The sequence below is a fragment of the Zophobas morio genome, unplaced genomic scaffold (genome assembly GCF_036711695.1).
Source record: "Zophobas morio isolate AGI-343-1 ecotype UQ-CSIRO unplaced genomic scaffold, CSIRO_AGI_Zmor_V1 ptg000012l, whole genome shotgun sequence".
Classification (NCBI taxonomy): domain Eukaryota; kingdom Metazoa; phylum Arthropoda; class Insecta; order Coleoptera; family Tenebrionidae; genus Zophobas; species Zophobas morio.
In genome coordinates this window covers 13,279,648-13,301,173 of record NW_026972117.1, presented here as the reverse complement: position 1 = coordinate 13,301,173, position 21,526 = coordinate 13,279,648, and the positions used below count along the sequence as shown (strand labels likewise).

Below are 21,526 nucleotides of genomic sequence, written 5' to 3'. Positions count from 1 at the left end.
TATAATCTCGAGATTGTGCGAAATGCAAAATTGTCTGCTTCCGGTAGTTTACGACTTGCAGCCAGGCAGCCACCTGTACAAAGAGCTGCCGCCTGAATTTTGTTTGGACAATCATCCCATTCTTATTAATGACTCAATTTATTTTATTGAATGATTCAAGAACTGTAAAACCCAATGCCTTGCCTTGCATTTTGGGATAGAAGTGTCGCATGTGAAGGAAATGGTAGGGAGCAGTTAGATAAATTTTTGTTTTAATTTCAAAAGTGATGTTAAATACTGAAGTGTATTTTGGGTTGCGTTCTCAATTCTGTCAAGCTCATGATTACTCGTAACTTACCTTACCACCTTTTCACTCACCGTTGAACCGTTGAAACATTAGCCTATGCAGGGTCTCTGTATGAAATCAGGTAAGAAAAACAAAGAAGTACTCAAAAGATAACACTACGGTTTTATTTCCAGAAGTTATGAATCAACAAAAAGATATATAAAAATAAATACAACGTGTGAGAGTTTATGTCACAAACATTAAAATTTATTCTGATAATGTAAAACTAAAGAAACACATGTATATAATAATCTAGTCCTATTCTTTAGTCTTCTTTGCAAGTGCAACATTACTTAATTTCGGTCTATCCTATACCATATGAAAATTCATTATTTATATTTTACATAATAAATAGAGAATATAATGCAAATACATATCAGACAGCATGTCTCGCAAGAAACCGCTTGGTCCATGTTTTATAAAATGATTTAACGTCCTGCTCGTGTAATTTGTTGTTAAATAACTGTCCACACACCACAATCATAAGCACTAATATTTAACTAAGACGCTTAATCCGCAGCCTTCGCATCACAAGGCGATGCGTTTTCGGCCGACGAATTGCTTACTGTCGTGGAATCAGCATCTACAAAAGAATCAAGAGACAATCCAGGAATGGCAAGATACACACTCGAGTCGTTCAGTTCAGGGAAACGTGCAACAGATACGCAATGTCTACGTAAACACGCACAGAAGAAAATGTACAGAAAAAGAAAAAGGAAAAAAAAAAGATGGATGTATGTACAAAACAGAAAATGAATTTATTTGCTCACACATACAAGAGAGAGATCAAAGGGTATGTGCATACTCGATCACCTTTTGTTTGATACCTTTACATTTCAAATTGGGCATATAATTTCCACATTACACAAGAGTATTCTACATACAAATAAAAAAATACCTATCAATTTACAGTGGACAACGATATCACGATACCGTGTATATACTTCGACACTATGTTAAAAACAGGCAGGCCTTTAGATCACGAATTACCTACTTTTACTAGTACTGGGGTTGCTGTTGCGCGAGTTTGTTGACCCTGTTGATGACGATGGACTCCCTTCTTTGCTCGGAGTCGCCTTCGCAGGCTGAGGAATTATCGTTATTTCGTCGTTGATTTTCAACGGTTTCATGATTTGATCGTTTTTATTTGTTGACGACGAAGAGTTCTTCTTATCCATCACGCGCTTTGCCACTACACTATGGGCAGAGTACACGTGGTTCTCGAACTGCTTGTACATGCCGAATGTAGCCGTACACACGGTGCACTTGTACGAGAGATGGGCAGGCTTCAGGGTCATGTTGTGGTCGCGCGCCACGTGGTTCAGCAACTTCCATTGATACACCTGCAATTAGACCAAATAGTAAGTTTGCGTCCACATAAAATTTTGTTGCCGATGATAAATTAAACAAATCTTGCGATAAAATTTGCTATACTTTCTACGAGTTTAATACCTCCCATTAAAGCGGCTACACCCAGTTTATTAAAAGTTAATTAAATATTGACGAATTAAATATTTAATACGATTAATTGTGGATTGAAAATCTGACTGGTTTGAGTAATCGCTCAATTAAATTGGTATTTTTTAATTTTGCCGTGCGCAAATGAGCCTTTAAAAATTTAAATTATAAATAATTTTATTATTTTAATTTCGTCTCATGGGACTCGCTACACCGTTCAATATTTTTCAATAAATTTAAGAATCACCAAAAAACTTATAATCGTGATTCAATTATGTATATGTATTTACATAAAACAATTAAAAATAAAATTACGTTTAAAAACAACACATTTATTACCAGATAACCCACAAAACTGATTATTTTCATAACGCTATAACTTAATTTTATTAAAATTAATATCAAAAATTAGTAACAATTATGACACAAATTAAATCTTCAACCAAAATTTATAGCAAACAATATCTAATAAGCACATAAAATTAAATGTTAACGTGAAATTTAAAACACTGTCTCAGATTACTCAGACACAGCACACCCTATATAAGCAATTAAAAAAATAAAGATGCATTGCTAAACCACAACACATAATATTTTGCATTATTTATTAGATTTATTAGGTAAAATTTCGAGATAATGTAAGCAAATTTTGGGAGAGGATAAACAGATATAGTTAAATTGTAACTGGATGTCTTGGATAAAAACCAAGACGGTTTCATAAACCACATCTGGAGGAGTATGTTATTTTATAAAATTTAAATAACAATTACTGTGAAATGTTTTGAGGTGACGTCATCACATTGTTGCTAGAGACAATTAAGCATAGTTTGGTTAGCACTTGGCCACCAACATGATGTCCAAACACATTTTTTTTTGTTTTTTTTTCTAATTTATTTTTTCCTGTTTTTAGTACCTTATCACTATTTTTTTAAGAGAAACTCCACAGCGTGATTTATGTACTGAAAACGAATAGAGATAATGAAATTTCGCAAACGCCATTGTTTTTAGCTTAAAGGGGGAAGCTTAATTTAGTATATTGTAAATATGACATATACCAGGTGTCTGGAAAATGGCGGACTAACTCTCACACACAATCACTATTAATAACTAGTAATAAAACTTTTAGTTAATATTTCTCTCGCCCATGACCATATTTAATTACCATTTCAGTTAGAATGTACAAATATATGGTTGTGTTGTTATTGTAAATATTTGATAAAATTCCATTTGCCTGATATAAAGCGAAGATACAAATCAGCAAAAAATCGAGTAAGCAGTTAATTTTAGGTCCCCTAATTTTCGGATAAATTTAAAGGAATCTGGTGTTCTGTGGCTGGATGAACTTGAAAAAATCTGTTGAGCTTTTAATATTTTGGTTTTTACGAATTTGAAAAAGTCTTGAGTGCCGCAGTGTTTTTCTTTTTAATTCGGGAGACTCTTGGGTACCCATGCTGTATTATATCTAGCATAGAGATCTTTTTTGTAAATTACTTATTACTAGATCCACCCACCCGCCTTCTCTTTTCTTAGAGTGCATGTCATCTGCCAAAATCAGTTTTATCTTAGCAGGTACTTGCCCCGCCCACCCGCCCTTTCTTCTCTTAGAAGGTCTCTCATCTGCCAAAATCACTCTTACTTTGGTAGCTACTAGCCCCGCCCACCCACCCTCTCTTTTCTTAGAGAATATGTCATTGCCAAAATTAGTTTTATCTTAACAAGTACTGATGACTAATTTTTACAAAAAATGATCCAAATTTTTAAACATTACGAGCTTACTTATATGCACAAGGCAGGAATTTTGAACATCTTCTCTAGTGTTTAGTTGATTATGCTTCAATGGATTTTTTTTGGTTTTGTTTTTGTTTATAATTTATAAACGTCTTTTTTGATTTATTTCTTAATGAATAACAGCTTGTTTTATTAATAATAATGCAAATGATTAATGATTACTGGTTGTTATGGTTATTGTTCTAAAAAAAATAAAAGATGGATTTCAGTCACCATCTTTACTAAGAAATCAGAAAGTAAGCCGGAGGTATTCACGCATCAAGTGCGTGCAGTGTTGTCAATTTTACTTTTATAAAGTTACGTTTTTTTTTAGTAATCTACATCATAAAGAATTTTTTACCGACATACATTTTTTTTTCAATTGCAACGTATATATTTTTCAACTAATTTTATTGGACAGAAGCTAAAAACAAAGGCGTTTGCAAAATAGCAATATTTTGATTGACCCAAGGACCTATTTTCAACAACAGTTTTTTGTTTATTGAAAGAAGTTGAACAATTACAAAAATATTCCCAACAGCGTTTTCGTATTTTCGCAAAGACGTCCTGTATATTTTGATTTTTTAAATAAACTTTATTTTGAAAGATATTAATTAGCGTCAACGAGAACACCTTAATTTTTCTTAAAGTGACTTTTTTTTATTTGTGTCATAATTTACAGACACACTTATATACAGGATGTTTCATCTAAGATTTAATCTTGCTGCCATTTTTTATAATTATGTAATTTAACGAAGGACACTGTATGACTAAAATATATTGAACGCCAAAAAAACTAGTTTCGGAACTGTTTTTGCGTAAAATTTATCGAACTAAATTATAGGTGTATTACTTTGGTCGATCCAAAAATACGATAAAAACCGATAAATCTTGGAATCTCGAAAATTCTAAAATTTATAAATACGTTTTTTTAGAATCGAAAAAAGTTTTGTGGCTCAAGCTCAAGGAAAATTAATAACTTCAATACCTATTAAATGCCGCGTGATTTTTTAAATTTCTGCTCTAGTTACCCATGACACGTCAGCACTGAGTTCATTCCTCCTCTCCCATGAAAATTTTGACCAATTTTCAACAATTCTCGGTAAAAGATTAAAACATGTTTGGTTCAAAATCACACAAACAAAAAAAAAAAACAAGCATTAGTTCAATGGGCGACTCTGGGAGAATAGTAAAAGGTATCGAAGAAATGAAGCCAAAACTAACTTCTGGAGGTCGAAATTTATAAGAAAACGATTTTACTTAAATTTCGAGAATTGTAAAATTGAAAAATTTCACTTTTGAAAAAGTTGCCAAAAAATTCCCAAAAAAATCTGGGACACAGATTTTGTCGTGCTGATTCCAAAAAACGTAACGTTCAGTAATTAAAAAAAATACAATAAATTCGGTGGGCGATTCTGGAAAAACTATCAAGGAATTGTTAATATGTCTACAACTTCTGAGATAGTAGAAACCTTGAAACCCTTAGCTATTTTGAAATCCCTATATTATATTGTATATATTTCAAGGATCTTCAAAAACTTTAGGGCCTGAAGAATTTAACAGATCTTTGTAATAATTCTTGGGAGTTTCTAGATTTTTGTATTCGGCATTTTCGGAATCGTCATGAACTTCAGTATCTTCAGTATTTTCAGAAGATTCAAAATCTACAAGTTCTAGGATCTTCAGGAATTTCAAAACTTCAGAGTTCATGACATTCAAGATCACCAGGACTGGAAGAAGTTTCAGTATTTGCACTATTTTTAAAAGTCTCTACAATTTTCAAAATAATCTGGCTTTTCAAGATCTACAAAATTTTGAAAAGATGGGCAAGAAATTCAGGATCTTTACAATTTCATATCTTCAAGGTTTTCAGAATTTCTAAAATTTTGAAACTCCTCTAAAACTTTAGAATCTGTAGAATTAACATCTTTGGAATTTCTCCAGAATATTTTGGATGTATAAGATTGTTAAATTATCTAGAACTTCTAGGATCTTATAAATCTCGGAAAATTTTAGCTATTTATAATGATTCCTAGGATCTCTTGGCTGCCTTTAGCATATGTATGTATCTCAAGGATCTTCAAAAACAGAATTTTCGGAATCGCTATGAACTTCAATACCTTTAGGGTCTTTCGAAAATTCAAAACTTTCGGGATTCTTGACCTATTCAACATCATCATGACTGTAAAAAGCTTCAGTATCTGCATCATTTTTAATGTTGCTACAATTTTCAAAATAATCTGACTTTTCAAGATCTTCAAAATTTTGAAAAAATAGGCAAGAAATTGAGGATCTTGACAATTTCATATCTTCAAGGTATTTAGAATTTCTAAAATATTGAAACTCCTCTAAAACCTTACAATCTGTAGAATTAACATCTTCAGAATCTCTCTAGAATATTTTGGATGTGTAAGATTGTCAACATATCTAGAACTTCTGGGATCTTATAAATCTCTGAAAATTGTAGCTATATATTTTGAAATCCTATAATCGGTATATTATGATGATTCCTAGGATCTCTTGGCTGTCTTTAGCGTATGTATGTAGCTCAAGGATCTTCAAAAACAGAATTTTTGGAATCGTTATGAACTTCAATATCTTTAGGGTCTTTTGAAAATTCAAAACTTTAGGATTCTTGACATATTCAAGATCAGGGCTGTAAAAAGCTTCAGTATCTGCATCATTTTTAATGTTGCTATAATTTTCAAAATAATCTGACTTTTCAAGATCTTCAAAATTTTGAAAAGATAGGCAAGAAATTCAGGATCTTTACAATTTCACATCTTCAAGGTTTTTAGAATTTCCAAAATATTGACACTCCTCTAAGAGCTCAGAATCCCTAGAACACCTTTAGAATCTCTCTACAATATTTAAGATCTGTAAGATTGCTTATAAAAGACTCTAAAGACAAAAGTTGAACTTAGCCCTGCTCCGTCCTCTATTTTCTTTCTTTCTGAAGTAAGGAATAAATCTTATAGCAAATAGTACAACAAAAAAAGTTACGATTTGAGCTTTTTTACATTTTTAGAGCCTAAATTCTATTAAGTAGTTCCCATCCCATTCCCACTCTCCAGAGCAGTGGTTCGCAAACTTTTATTATTGATGGCACCCTAAAATATTAAACAAAATTTGGCGGCACCCCGCCAAGAACAGTTTTAATTGTAACTAATTTATTATCAAAAACACTTTATCAAGTGATTGTATAATATGTAATTGATGTTAAGATTGTTTTATAAATATTTGTTTTCCATAATTTAAGTTTGTCTTTTAAAGCCAAAATTTTATTTTTTCATTTCTACCTTGCATACTTGAATTTACATATTTTATTTAACTGTTCAAAAATATTAGTTAAATATGCTAGTTTTGTACACCAAACGTGGTCTTGAAGGAGGTCAAAAAATTGTTCAATATTTTCTGATTCAAAAAACGTTTATATTTGTTTTCTTAATTTTCAAAATCGGGAAAGAACACGGCCTTTAGATAGCCATCTTACTTCAGTATAAAGAAAATTAACATGTTCAGAACACATTTTCCATTACTGAACAGTTGTACCATATTAATAAAATCAGATCATCAATTATTATTTTTTAAAGTTGGTTTTGTGGTTATATTTATTAAAATCATTATAAAATTTTCACGGCACCCTCTTGGGGGTTCCGCGGCACCCAGTTTGCGAACCACTGCTCCAGAGGAACAAAAAATTAACCCCGCCCACCCACCCGCCTCCATTTCAGTGATTAACTTTATCCGCTCCAAATGAAAGGTGTAACTCATACTGAACAAGAACAAAATTTGTCGTTGGAATGAAAAGAGGGCGGGCGGGTGGGACTAATACTTGCTAAGATAAGATTGTTTTTAGTAGATGATATATCCTCTAATAAGAAAATGATTGGTGGGCGGGACTACTGTTGGTTTATAAGACTGTATAAAAAAGATAATCTTAGCCCCGCCCATCCACCCGTTCTCATTTTTTCTTCTGAAGTACGAAATAATTCTTATAGCAAATAGTGCAATAAAAAAAGTTACGATTTAAACTTTTTTTTTTATAATTTTACAGCCTAGATTCGATTAGTTCCCATTCCATTCCCACTCTACAGAGGAACAAATAATTAACCCCGCCCACCCGCCCCGCCTCTATTTCAGTGATTAATTTTATCTGCTCCGAATGAAAGGTCCAACTCATACTGTAGAGAAACAAAATTTGTCGTTGGGATCTTATAAATCTCTGAAAATTTTAGCTATTTTGAAATCCCTAAAATCCTTATTTTGTGATGATTCCTTGGATCTCTTGGGTCTTTAGCATTTGTATGCATCTCAAGGACCTTCACAAACTTAGGGGCCTGAAGAATTTAACAGATCTTTAGAATTCTTGGGAACTTCAAGATTTTTATACTAGTTAGAATCTTCGGAATCGTTACAAACTTCAATATCTTTTAGGGTCTTGCAAAACTTCTAAACTTTCAAGATTCTTGACATATTCAAGATCATCAGGACTGTCAAAAGCTTCAATATCTTCAATATTTTTAATATTTTTAGAATATAATCAGTCTATACAAAATCTTCAGAATTTTGAGGATCGTCAAGAAATTTGGGATCTTTATAATCTTTCATATCTTCAAGATTTGTGAACTAATCAAAACAGTGACACTTTCTAACACCTCAAAATTTCTCTAGAATATTTGGGATCAGTAAGATTGTTAACATGTCTAGCTTCAACATCTTTATTATTTTTAATGTTTTTAGAATTTCTAAAATAATCAGGCTCTCAATAAACATCTTCAAATTTTGAAGATCGACAACAGATTCAGGATTAAAAAAAAAATTTTTAACCAAAAGATTGCAATAATTCAGTGGGCGATTCAGGAAAAATAATAGGGCGGAAATTAAGTTTCTGAAGATCGACATCTAAAAGAAAATCTTTAAATTTCGAAAATTGGCCGAAATTATCATGGTGGGTGAAATCATTCTGACATAAGCATCATGAGTAACTAGAGCAGAAATTTAAAAATTCGTCGTATATTATATATTCTCAAAATTTCGGAATTCTATATATCCATTATTTGCAAAGTTTTTAACTTAAACCTCGCTATTGTTAGGAATGTTCAAAACTCAAACGTTTATTTTCCTTCTCAGGGCATACATATTGTAACGAGTTTCGAAAAAAAAAATCCGAAACCATTGCAATTTTTTGCAAAATGGATTTTTATATTCCACGAAATAACAAAAAAATAATTAACCAAAACTAGTCAAAATTAGTGAAAAAAAAAAAAATCATTAATAAACTAGACCACTTACGCACAAAAAAATCTTGGTGCCTAAAATTTTGAACAAATTTTGGCGTTCAAGTTTACTTACCCTTCCGCAGACCGGACACCTTCCGGCGTCCTTGCTCTTGTTCGCCGCATCCTGCATACTAGACGTGACCAATCCGTGCGAACCCAGCAAATGTCGCTCCAGTCCCTGATCGGTGAAAAATCTAAATTGGCACTTTTGGCAGTTAAGAGGTGGCCTGTTGTAGATCATCTTCGGATGAATCTTCACTTTATGTATCCACTGCATGTGATTCCTCAATTGTTCTAAATCTTTAATGTAACCATCACAGATCTCACAAATAACGAACGAGTTCTTTGAGTTCGTGTCGCCCGGCTTGGATTGAATGTTCGCGTTAGGCGACGACGACGCTCGAGGTAGTGGAGTTATAGAAATGCTCGGCTGGTGGACAGACTTGTTCTTTGATTGGTTCTGGAACATACGCGGACGGGCGTTAGAAACGGACTACTCGAAGGGTCACAGAAGCTAGTTCTCGGTGAGGGAGCGTTAAATTAATACAAAACAAACTGAGCGAGTCGGAGATGTCTACATGATTTTTTTACGACCAGTGTCAATTTTTTTGAATCGTTATTTCGACAGAACTTCCCTCGCCCCTGAGGTACAAACCAACAAATTCCGCATTTTTGAAAAGTTAGTTATATTTTAGTTTTTTGATGACATCTATAAAGTTAAAACCAGTGGCGTGAATAACACTATCGCAGCTTTTTTAACTTGAATTCAGTTTTTCATTGTTTTTTTGTTTCTCAAGATTTCAATTTGCAACTTTTCATGTTGTCGGGTTTAAATTTTTCAGTTTTTCAGATTTTCAATTTTCCAATTTTTGAATTATTCAATTTTTTGATTTTGCAACTTTTCCATTTAAAATTTCTCGAGGTTTCAATATTTAATTTTTCAATTTTACGGTATATAACCCATTGAGTTTTCATTTTTAAATTGTTCAGTTTTTCGATTTTCCAATTTTTGTAGATTTCGCAATTTTTCGTTCAGGTTTATTTTCGTTTTTTCAATTTTTCGGTTTTTTACTGTCCTGATTTTATAATTTTTCTTTTTTCAATGTGGAATTTTTTGATTTTCCAATTTTTCAAATTGCAATTTTCGGTTATTCAACTTTTAGATTTTTTAATTTTTCGTTTTTTCAACTTTTGATTTCCATTTGTTCTAGTTTTATAACTTTTAAAATTTTTCACTTTTTGGATTTTACGATTTTAGGATATATCCATTTTTCAATTTTCTGATTTTTATTTCTTGATTTTCTCGACAATTAAGTTTTCAATTTTTCGATTTTACAATTTTGGGGTTTTCCAATTTTTAAGTTTCTCGATTTTTAGTTTTTCAATGTTTCAATTTTTCGTTTCTTCAGTTCTTCGATTTGAAATTTTTCGATTTTCCATTTTTTCAATTTTGCAATTTCTCGTTTTTTCAGTATTTAGGTTTTTCAATTTTTTTACAATTTCTTAGTTTTTTGATTTTTTAATTTTTCATTTCTTCAATTTTTTGATTTAACATTTTTCATTTCGGCTTTTATTTTTTTTATTTTTTCAATTTTCCGGTTTTTCAATGTCCTACATCATAATTTTTCTTTTTTTCAATGTGAAATTTTTATTTTTTACTTTCCCGTTTTTCAATTTTTCGTTTCCTCATTTTTTCTAGTTTTCATTTTAAATATGTACTAATAATTATAACTTTCAAAAATTTTCCGTTTCAATTTTACGATTTTAGAATTTTTCAATTTTAAAACTTTTTCTTTCATTTATTCAATTTTTCGATCTTGCAATGTTTCGGTTTTTGGCTTTTCCAATTTTGACGACTCTATAATTTTTTGATTTCATAATTTTAGGCTTTTGCAATTTTTCGATTCGATTCATTTTTTCTATTTTCCAATTTTTCGACTCATTAATTTTTTCGATTTTTCGAAGTTTTTCTCTTTTTAGTTATTCAATGATTCAATTTTTCTACTTTTCATTTTTTTCCGATCCTTCGTTTTTCTATTTTACAATTTTTCATTTTTGCAATTTTGGATTTTTCAATTTTTCGTTTCCTCAATTTTTGATTTGCAATTTTTCTAGTTTCCATTTTAAATATGTAACAATTGTAATTTTTCAATTATTGGATTTTTCAATTTTTTAATTTCTCGATATTTAGTTTTTCAAAATTTCGATCTATCAATGTCACAGTTTTTCTACTTTGCAATTTTGACGATACTATAATTTTCCCTTTTTATAATTTTTATTAAATTCTTTCTTTTTTCATTTCTTTAAGTTTTCGATTTGCAATTTTTCGTTAAAGTTTTTTATTTTCCCATTATCATTTTTTGTTTTTTCAATTGCAATTATTCAATTTTTCGATTTGCGATTTTCCAATTTTTGATTTTTTTTACGATTTGTAACTATTCCAGTTTTAATTTTTCTTTTTTTTTCTTTTCGGTTTTTCAACTTTAGATTTTTTAATTTTTTGTTTTTACAATTTTAGATTTTTCAGTTTCTCAATTTATTCAATTTTTGATTTGCAATTTTTCTAGTTTTTATTTTGAACATGTAGTAAAACTGTAACTTTTAAAATTCTCACTTTTTCAATATTACGTTACGATTTTAAAATTTTTCCATTTTTGAATTCCGCGATTTTTATTTTTTGAATTCTTCAATTTTTTCAACTTTCAGTGTTGCAGTTTTTCGACTTTGTAATTTTGACAATTCTATAATTTTTTGACTTTACAATTTTCGGGAATTTCAATTTTTCATTTGGATTAATTTTTCTTCTTTCCAATTTTTTGTTATTTTTTTTTATTCTTAAGTTTTTCGATTTCTAGTTTATCAATAATTCAAGTTTTCGTTTCTTCAGTTCGTCGATTAGAAATTTTTCGATTTTCCACTTTTTTGGATTTTGTAATTTCTCGTTTTTTCAGGATTTTGATCTTTCATTTTTTTCCGATTTTTTAGTTTTTCCATTTTTCTATTTTTCCACTTGCAATGTTTCCTTTCGATTTTATTTTCTTTATTTTTTCAATGTGAAAATTTTCAATTTTTCCATTTTTCAATTTTTCGTTTCATCAATTTTTACTTTTCCTTTTAAATATGTATGTGATAATAATTACTATAACTTCTAAAATTTTTCAATTTTACGATTTTAGAATTTTTCCATTATGTACTGGATTTTACAACTCTTTCATTATTCAATTTTTCGATGTTTACTTTTTGACTTCGCAGTTTTCGGATTTTCCGAATTTTCGATTCGTTTTTTCTCGTTTCCAATTTCTTGGTTCTTTTTTGTTCTATTTCTAAATTTCTCTTTTCTAGTTTTTCGTTTCAGTTCTTCGATTTGCAATTTTTCGATTTCTCAATTTTTCGGTTTTTCAACTTTTAAATTATTTAGTTTTCGTTTTTTTCAGTTTTTCAATTTTACGATTTTAGAATTTTTCCATTTTTTTCAAGTTTGAGTTCCTTCAGTTCTTCGCTTAGAAATCTTCCGATTGTCCACTTTTTTGGATTTTGCAATTTCTCATTTTTTTAGTATTTTGATTTTTCAATTTTTCGACTTGCAATTTTTCATTTCGGTTTTATTTCCTTTATTTTTTCAATTTTTCCTTTTTTCAATGTGAAAATTGTCAATTTTTGGATTTTTCCATTTTTAATTTTTCGTTTTGTCAATTTCATTTTTTTTGAGTTTCTCAATTTTTCTTTTTATCAATTTTTAATTTGCAATTTTCTAGGTTTTCCTTTTAAATATGTATGCGATTGAAATTTTTCAATTTTAAGATTTTAGAATTTTTCCATTATTCAATTACTAAATTTTAAAACTATTTCATTTATTCAATTTTTCGATATTTTTTATTGACTTTGCAATTTCGACGATTTTATCATTTTTCGATTTCACAATTTTCGGGTTTTCCGAATTTTCGATTCGATTCGTTGTTTCTTCTTTCCAATTTCTCGATTCATTTTTTTTTCAATTTTTTAGTTTCTATATGTTTAGTTTCTCGTTTCAGTTCCGCGATTTGCAATTTTTTGATTTTCCAATTTTTGGGTTTTTCTTTCAAATTTTTCGTTTCTTCAGTTCTGCCACTGGAAATTTTTCGATGTTCCACTTTTTCGGCTATCCAATTGTTCGTTTTTTCAGTGATTCGATTTTTAAAATTTTCCCGTCGTTTTTAGTTTTTCGAATTTAAATTTTTCAATTTTTCTATTCAACGTTCCGAATAAACAAAAAATGGAAAAATTGTAAAATCGAAAAATCAAGAATCAAAAAACGAAACATTAAAAACTTTGAAAAATCCAAAAACTGGAAATCAGGAACTTGAAAAACTGAAGAAATGAAAAATTGGAAAATCGAAATATAAAAAATTGAGAAACTTTAAAATCGAAAAAGTGCAAAATGGAAAAAACAAAATATTCAAATTTTCAAAAACATCCCAAAATCGGATAATTGAAAAATCCAAAAATTGCAAAATTGAAAAATTTAAAAATCGGAAATCAAGGAATTGAAAAATCAAAGTCTGAAAATTTGAAAAATTGAATAAACAAAAAATCATGAAATTGAAAGTAACATTTGAAAAAATAAAGGAAATGAAGAAACGAAAAACTATGAAATACAATCCACAAAATCAAAATTAAAAAATAGAGAAAATGAAAAATTAAAATGAATAACTTGAAAAATTGACGAAAGGAAAAATTGCAAAATTGAAACATCGAAAATCGAAAAATTGAAACGCAAAGTTGAATAATTTGGAAGTCGAGAAATTGAAAATTCTTTAAAACCAAAGTTGAAAAAACGAAAAATTGTGATATTAAAATATTAATTAAATAAATCCAGATTTTACGAAAAATTATATGATTCGATTTTGGGAATTTAATTTTTTGATAATAAATTGCCTCGTTTATTAATTTTTTTGACTCACCTGCATAAGTAATTCTAAAATCTTCTATGAGTGCATTGATAAACTAGAACTATATAAGTCAAAATATTTTGCATACTTCATCAATCACATTTCATCAATTTTTTGCAGATTCAAAATTATTTTACAAAATGTTAGATAATTTTGATTTTTTTTTTCAAAAATCTGAATATGTAGGGTAAAACAGACGACAGACTAAAACGGCAGACTTATTTTTTCGTACTCAAGGGGTCACGAAACGTCGAGAAAACGTAAAAGCAGCCAGTCAATACTTCCTTACGCTCACCAATTAAAAATGTAAACATCTTCGCCGCTTGTTAAAATTATTAAAATATGCTTTTAGGTAAATAAATAAGAAAGCGGTGTGTTAACGATTAGAACACAACACTACTTGAAAATTCTCTTAAAAATATGTGATTAAATAAAGTTATAAATGCTACAAAGCATGGTCTTTTTTTGATTAGCTGCAAGTGAAGGTGAAACGAGCAGGCAAGTCTGGCGTACCTGAATGGTGACTGTGCTAGAGGCGGAAGGTATGTTGGGGACGAAAGCCATGTGACCAGGATGACCTAGTCGTCCACCCAACTCCTGTCCACCCACCACCTAACACACATTCTAGCTTACTTTCAAACACACTAGGCAAACATGGTATTGATTTTACTTAATCTACACGTGCTTTGAGAATGTTTCCGTTGGTTTGAAAAACAGTGGGTGACACAGGGCCGTAATTACAATATGTACTAATATTTTTTCTTATAAAAACCGTAACTACAGCCCCGAACCACTCAAAATACACAATATTAAGACTTAAGTCAGACCAACGCAAGCCAAGACGCTTGACAACTGTAGCAACTTTCGTTTCTTTGCACAAAACTCGACTCAACATCAAATTTGATCTCCCCGACCCCCAAAAACAAAAACCGCAATCACCTGGTACACCTGATTCCCGCTGAGCTGGTAGTTCGTCGGCACCAAGACCGACCCCCCGCTCATCGTCTGCTTGTAGACCATTCCCGAGGGCCTGATCATCGCCTGCTTCATCGAGGCCGGCCCGCCCAGCGACGGCCTTCCCCTGCCCCTGTGGAGGGCGTTCGACGTGGCGTTGTTGTTGCTCAGGAGCTGCATCTTCGAGAGGAACTGCAACTGCGACGACTTCATCGCCTGATATGCGGAGACGTTGATTCCCTGACGGGCCTTAGGCACTCTCGGTATTTTGGCTGGCGGCTCCCAGTCTATGGGCGGGTCGAGGTTCCTGTCCGGCTTGAACTTTCTCATGCAGGCGACGAGGTGACGAGACAGCTTGCCCTTTTGGTTGTCCTCGAACGGACAGTTCGGACACTGGTGGAAGGAGGGGGCGCGTTCCAAGCGGCCGCGAACGGCGTGCTCGGCTTCCATGTGGAAGAGGATGTCGTGGGGGCTGCGAGCCTGAAGATGAATTTTTTTGTTAATTCAAAACATAAATAAATAAAAAATGCGATCGTAGAACGAAGTGTCCGACATTTATCGATACTTATATAACAAGTTAAGTGGATAATAATGGGTTATTATTAATTTTCTTACATCACAGATGGTTTAAGAAACGTTTACATGTGTCGATATTAAAACAATATCAACAATGACACTTCGCTATTTGATTTTAATTCGTTCATTGATTGCTGTTTTCACCCAATATCGTTCTTTATAGTGTAATTTATTGCGGTGTTCTGAATTAGCTAAAGCAATAAATCGAAACAACAGAAATTTCTGAGGGACTGGAACCTCAAGAACAAAATCCATAAACACTTTAACAAAGTTGTCCTAGCAATTAGAATGTTGTAGACCATTTTTCAAAATGTGAAAAGTAGGATAGGAAAATTGCTTAATTTATTGTTGTACTATGCTTGACCTAGATTTTTTTAATCAAAAGTGATCTTAATCCATTTTTTGAAATTATTTACATGTCCCTTGTTTATATGCAACCAGATAAACACATCAAATGGTCTTCGAATAAACCGAGCATATTCAAAAATTTTACTACAATGTAATAATACTTTATAGTAACCCTATATGTATTATAATGAGCATACGAAGTTATTAAGACTTCTTGCAATCATTCAGACTTGTTGACAATATAAAAATGTACATAGGACTTATTTTTGGTTTAAATAAAAAACATTTTTGTTTACAAAAATGTATATAAAACCGAAAAAACAGCTTTTGCCTTTAAAACAAATTCTACCGTCAAGATTTTTGCCTTCACAGGAATTATTTTTAATTTTTTTGGTTAACTATCCACTTTTTTAGTTATTGTTGATTAAACAGGGCATGTAAAAGTCAGATAAAATCATGAAATCACATTTAAATAAAAAAAAAATGAAAGGTTTTGTTAATTTCTACATTTTTATTAAATTTACGAAACCAAAAAAAAGTTTAATTTTTTTGACCGTTTTTTCGAACTTTCGAGATATTTAAAAATCCAATTTTCAAATCGCATTTTTCGAAAACCTTGGTCCAGGATGTTAGTTTTTCAAATTGCGTCGTCGAAATGTATCTCCCAGACTTTTGAGTACATTATTTATTTATGACTTCATTTCTTCGAAAATTTCAACAATTTTTCTATGATGAAATAAATTAATTAATTAATAAAGTCAGGTACTAGGCCCGCCCACCCGCTCTCTCTTTTCTTAGAGGTATCTCATCTGCCAAAATCAGTTTTATCTTAGCAGGTGCTAGCCCCGCCCACCCACCCTCTTCTTTTCTTAGCGGGTATGTCATTTGCCAAAATCGATCTTATTTTAACGGGTAATTAACTAATTAATTATTTTCTGAAGATGAAAACTGACAATTTGCGGGATACCTAATTAAAAAATTTCATTTTCAAATCGAATTTTTCGTAAATATTGGTTTATGTTTTTCGAATCAACTCTATGTGACTATTTATAGGCAACTTTTCAAAAATCTCAATTTTTCCATAAATATGATTTTTTTATAGTTATTCGAGCTTTCGAGATATAAAAAAAAAATTATGATCAAACAGAGTGTTTCCAAAATATTGTTAGGGGACCATTGACACTTAAGTTTTCGAGTCAACTCGTCGAGATCTGCACCCCAGAATTTTTGAGTATTTTTAGGCAACTTTTCAATATCCCCACGTATGAATTTTTGGACCCATTATTCAGCTTTCGAGGTATTTAAAAAACTTCGTTATCAAATCGAATTTTTCGAAAATCTTGTTCGAGATTCACTGACACATAATTTTTCGAATCGAGAGAGAGAGAGAGAGAGAGAGAGAGAGAGAGAGAGAGAGAGAGAGAGAGAGAGAGTAGAGATCTAAATATTTTCCGAAATTTTTGAGGAATTTTAGACAAGTTTTCAAAAATCTCAAATTTTAAATATGATTTTTTTATTTTTATTTCTTAATTTTCTCGACATTTAATTTTTCAATTTTTCGATTTTACAATTTTGGGGTTTTCCAATTTTTCGATTCGTGTTTTCTTCTTTCCAATTTTTATCTGTGCATTTGTTTTTCGATTTTTAAGTTTCTCGATTTTTAGTTTTTCAATGTTTCAATTTTTCGTTTCTTCAGTTCTTCGATTTGAAGTTTCTCGATTTTCAATTTTTTTACACTTTTTTAGTTTTCTGATTTTTTAATTTTTCATTTCTTCAATTTTTTGATGTAACATTTTTCATTTCGGCTTTTATTTTTTTGATTTTTTCAATTTTCCGGTTTTTCAATGTCCTAGATCATAATTTTTCTTTTTTTCAATGTGAAATTTTTATTTTTTACTTTTCCGTTTTTCAATTTTTCTTGTTCGGGAATCACTGGCACATAATTTTTCGAATCAAGAGAGAGAGAGAGAGAGAGAGAGAGAGAGAGAGAGAGAGAGAGAGAGAGAGAGAGAGACGAGATCTAAATATTTTCCGAAATTTTTGAGGATTTTTAGACAAGTTTTCAAAAATCTCAAATTTTTAATATGATTTTTTTTATCATTATTCGAGCTTTCGAGATATTAAAAAAAAAACATTATCAAACCGAATATTTCCAAAATATTGAATTTTTAAGCAACTTTAAAAAAATCTCTTTTAATACCCCCCAGTTTGAATTTTTTGAATCGCGCATTTTTGGAAAACCTTGGTCCAAGACGTTAGTTTTTCAAATTGGGGCATCGAAATGTATTTCCCAGAAACTTTTGAGTATATTATTTATTTATGGCTTCATTTCTTCGAAAATTCCAATTCTCGAGCTTTCGAGGCATTTCAAAAATTTCATTATCATACCAAATTTTTCCAAAATCTTGTTCGGGGATCACTCACTCATAATATTTCGAATCAGCTCGTCCAATTTTTGACGATTTTTAGACAACTTTCCCAAAAACTTTAATTTTCAGCAATAGCCGTAGAAATCTTTTGACCCATTACCAAATTTTCGAGGCATTCGTCGAAATCTGCTTCCCAGAATTTTTGAGGAATTTTAGACAACTTTTCAAAAATCCCAAATTTCCAGTTTGTCCCGTTTTCAAGCTTTTGAGACATATACAAAATTTCATTACCATACCAAATTTTTTTAAAATCTTAGTTGTAAATTAGGAACACTAATGTTTTTCGTATCAACTCGCCGAGATCTATATCCCAAAAATTGTTGATGATTTTTAGGCAACTTTTTACAAATCTTAATTTTTAAATACCCTCGTATATTTTTTTTATCCTTATTCGAGCTTTCAACTTATTTTAAAATATTCCATTATCAAACCAAATTTTTCCAAATCTTAGGGAATTTTGGATTTTTAAGCAACTTTTCAAAAATATAAATTTTTCAAAAAAACCAAGTATCTTTTTTTTCGTTATTCAAGAAAAAAAACTTAATTTTTTTCCAAAATCTTCTTCGGCGACCATTAACACTACTGTTTTTCCAACCAGCTCATCGCGAATAATATTCCAGAATTTCTTGGATTTTTAGGCAATTTTTCAAAAATCTCAATTGTTCAGTACTATTTTCGAGCTTTCAATATATGTATTTAAAAAATCAAACAGAATTTTTCGAAAATTTTGGTTATGTACCATCAACACGTTATATGTCTTTGGAATTAGCTCGTCGAAATATTTTGAAAATTTTTAGGCAACCTTTAAAAAATTTTTTTCTGTTAATAACCACTTTCAATTTTTTGACTGTTTTCGAGCTTCGGAGATTTTGAAAAAATTTAATTTTCAAATCGCATTTTCCGAAAACCTTGATTCAGGTTAGTTTTTCAAATCTTTTGAATACATTATTTATTTGTAGCTTCATTTCTTCGAAAATTTCAACAATTTTTCGATGATCAGTAAAATGAAAACTGACAATTTTTGGGATACCTATTTAAAAAATTTAATTTTCAAACTGAATTTTTTGAAAACACTTGTTTATGTTTGTCGAGATCTAAATCCCACGACTTTTTGACGATTTCCAGGCAACTTTTCAAAATACTTCAATTGTGTGAGCCACTGTCGAGTTTTCGGAAGATTAAAAACAATTCAAACCCAATTTTTCGCATCAGATCGTCATGATCTCTATATCCCGCAATTTTTTGAGATTTTTTTAATCAACATTAAAAATCTCAATTTCTGAAAAATATGAATTTTTTAATATGTTGATATATAAAAATTTCATATTTACATACATACATAGAATTTTTAGAAAATCTTGGTGGGGGACCATTCCTTTTTTTTTTAATCAGTTCGTCGAAACATTTCCAGAATATTTTGAAAATTTTTTGTCATTTTTTCCAAAATCACAGTGTTTTAATAATACGCCCTAGTTTGAATTTTTGACCACTTTTCCAGCTTTCCGAAATAATAAAAAAAAATCGAATTGAGTTCCAACAATTTTTCTAGAATCGACAAAGTGAAAAATGACAGGCAACTTTTCAAAAATCACGAATTTTCGAAAGATTAAAAAAAAATTAAAACCGAATTTTTCGAAAATCTTGTCTTGCGTATCAGGTCGTCATGATCCCGCAATTTTTTGAGATTTTTTAATCAAAATTTCTGAAAAATATGATTTTTTTTTTCGTTACTCCAATTTTAGATATATTTAAAAATTTTATATTCTGACAGAATTTTTAGAAAATCTTGGTTGGAGACCATTCGTTTTTTCGAATCAGTTCGTCGAAATATTAAATTTTTAGGCAACTTTTCCAAAATCTCAGTTTTTTAATACGCCCCAGTTTGAATTTTTAACCGTTTTTCGAGCTTTCCGAGATATTTAAGAAAAATCTCCAATTGAGTTCCAACAATTTTTCTAGAATCGATAAAATGAAAAATGACAACTTTTATGTTAATGAAAAAATTCCATTTTCAAGCGGAACTTTTCGAAAATCTTAATTTATGTATTTCAAATGAGTTCGTGAAGATCTATATCCCAGAATATTTTCAGCATTTTATGGTAAATTTTGAAAATCTCAATTCTTCAATAACCCTCCGTATGATTTTTTTTAATCAATTTTCTAACTTTCGAGACAATTAAAAAAATAATTTTCAAACCAAATTTTTCGAAACTGTTATCTGGAGACCATTAACACTTATGTTTTGCGCATCAGGTCGTTGTTGATCTATATTCCACAATTTTTTGAGAATTTTTAAGCAACGTTTAAAGATCTTAGTTTCTGAAAAACCCCCCTTATTCGCGGTTTCGAGACATTTAAAAAACTTAAATTTTAAACCAAACTTTTTCAAAATCTTGTTGGAAGACCATTAACACTGTTTTCGAATCAACTCATCAAGATGTATATCCCAGAAATTATTGGCAATTTTTCCAAAATTTTAATTTTTCAGTACTATGTAGTCTGTGGTACTATCCCGTACAAATTTTTTGTTCGTTTTTCGAATTTTGTCATTGTAATTTAACTTTTTTTTAAAGAAACCATAATATTTTATTAATTCTTGTAGATTTTTGTTTTAATTCATTGGTGTATCATGATGTGATATTTTGTTAAAAAGTTGTAACAATGATTTTAATTTTTCTGTCGAGAGGGCTACTTTATAAACACAATTATTTAAGTACAAATCTATTTCACGCCAAAACAGTCGTTAGCAAGTTCGAATATTTTTGAAGCTTTTGTTAATATTAACAAAGTTTTTTTTTTGCAAATATTAATGTTTGAAAATATGAAAGTACTATGACATGAATGAATTCAGAAAAAATCTTTAGAAAAATATATAGGGTGTCACTAAAAAAGTTGAGTGTTGTAGACAAAAATAAGTGAACGTTAAAAATTAATTTTTCAAACCAGATCACAATCAGCTACGGACTTCTTTTTCGAACATAACGTAATAAAGAATTTTTTGAAAAATAAGATTTAAAAAATATGGAACAGCAATTTAGTGCTAATCTGAATTTTTGATTGTACGAAAATGTAGCACATGATTTTTTAAGTTGGTACATAAGGGGAGACGGTGGAAACAAAAGATGTGAAAGACATAGGGCGTAGTTTAATTAATTTAACCTCAATTTGTTTCAGAGACAGTGACATTTATATAAAAAATAATTAAACTACGACCTACGACCTACGTCCTTCGCATCTTTTGCCTCCACAACCTCCCCTTATGTAAATGTCATTTGCAATTTAGAGTAAGTTTTCTACAAATTTTCAACTATGGTCTTATTTTACATTATTTAAATAAAAAAATTGCTAAACGGCAATTTGTACGGAGACAGCAATAAAATATATACTCTGACAGGACAAAAATTTAATCAAAAACAAATCTTCGCAAAATCATGGCTGTCTTTGATCATGCTTTTTAAT

At 30.3% G+C, this 21,526-nt stretch overlaps 1 protein-coding gene across 7 annotated transcripts in view; it reads right to left on the bottom strand.

Annotated features, from left to right (window-relative positions):
- Window positions 1-447: 447 nt before the first annotated feature.
- LOC135127805 (MOG interacting and ectopic P-granules protein 1) overlaps window positions 448-21,526 on the bottom strand; it is a 44,711-nt gene continuing 23,632 nt past the window's right edge. For 5 of the 7 annotated variants that reach the window (XM_064054432.1, XM_064054430.1, XM_064054433.1 and 2 more), the window contains 5 exons: window positions 14,700-15,194; window positions 14,274-14,372; window positions 8,906-9,292; window positions 1,320-1,668; window positions 448-908 (listed from right to left, as the gene is read on the bottom strand). In XM_064054432.1, the coding sequence (XP_063910502.1) occupies window positions 835-908; window positions 1,320-1,668; window positions 8,906-9,292; window positions 14,274-14,372; window positions 14,700-15,194 (1,404 nt within the window). In that variant the 3' untranslated portion in view covers window positions 448-834. Of the gene's footprint in view, window positions 909-1,060; window positions 1,669-8,905; window positions 9,293-14,273; window positions 14,373-14,699; window positions 15,195-21,526 lie in introns of those variants that run through there. The other 2 variants (XM_064054435.1, XM_064054434.1) reach the window with 2 other exon arrangements.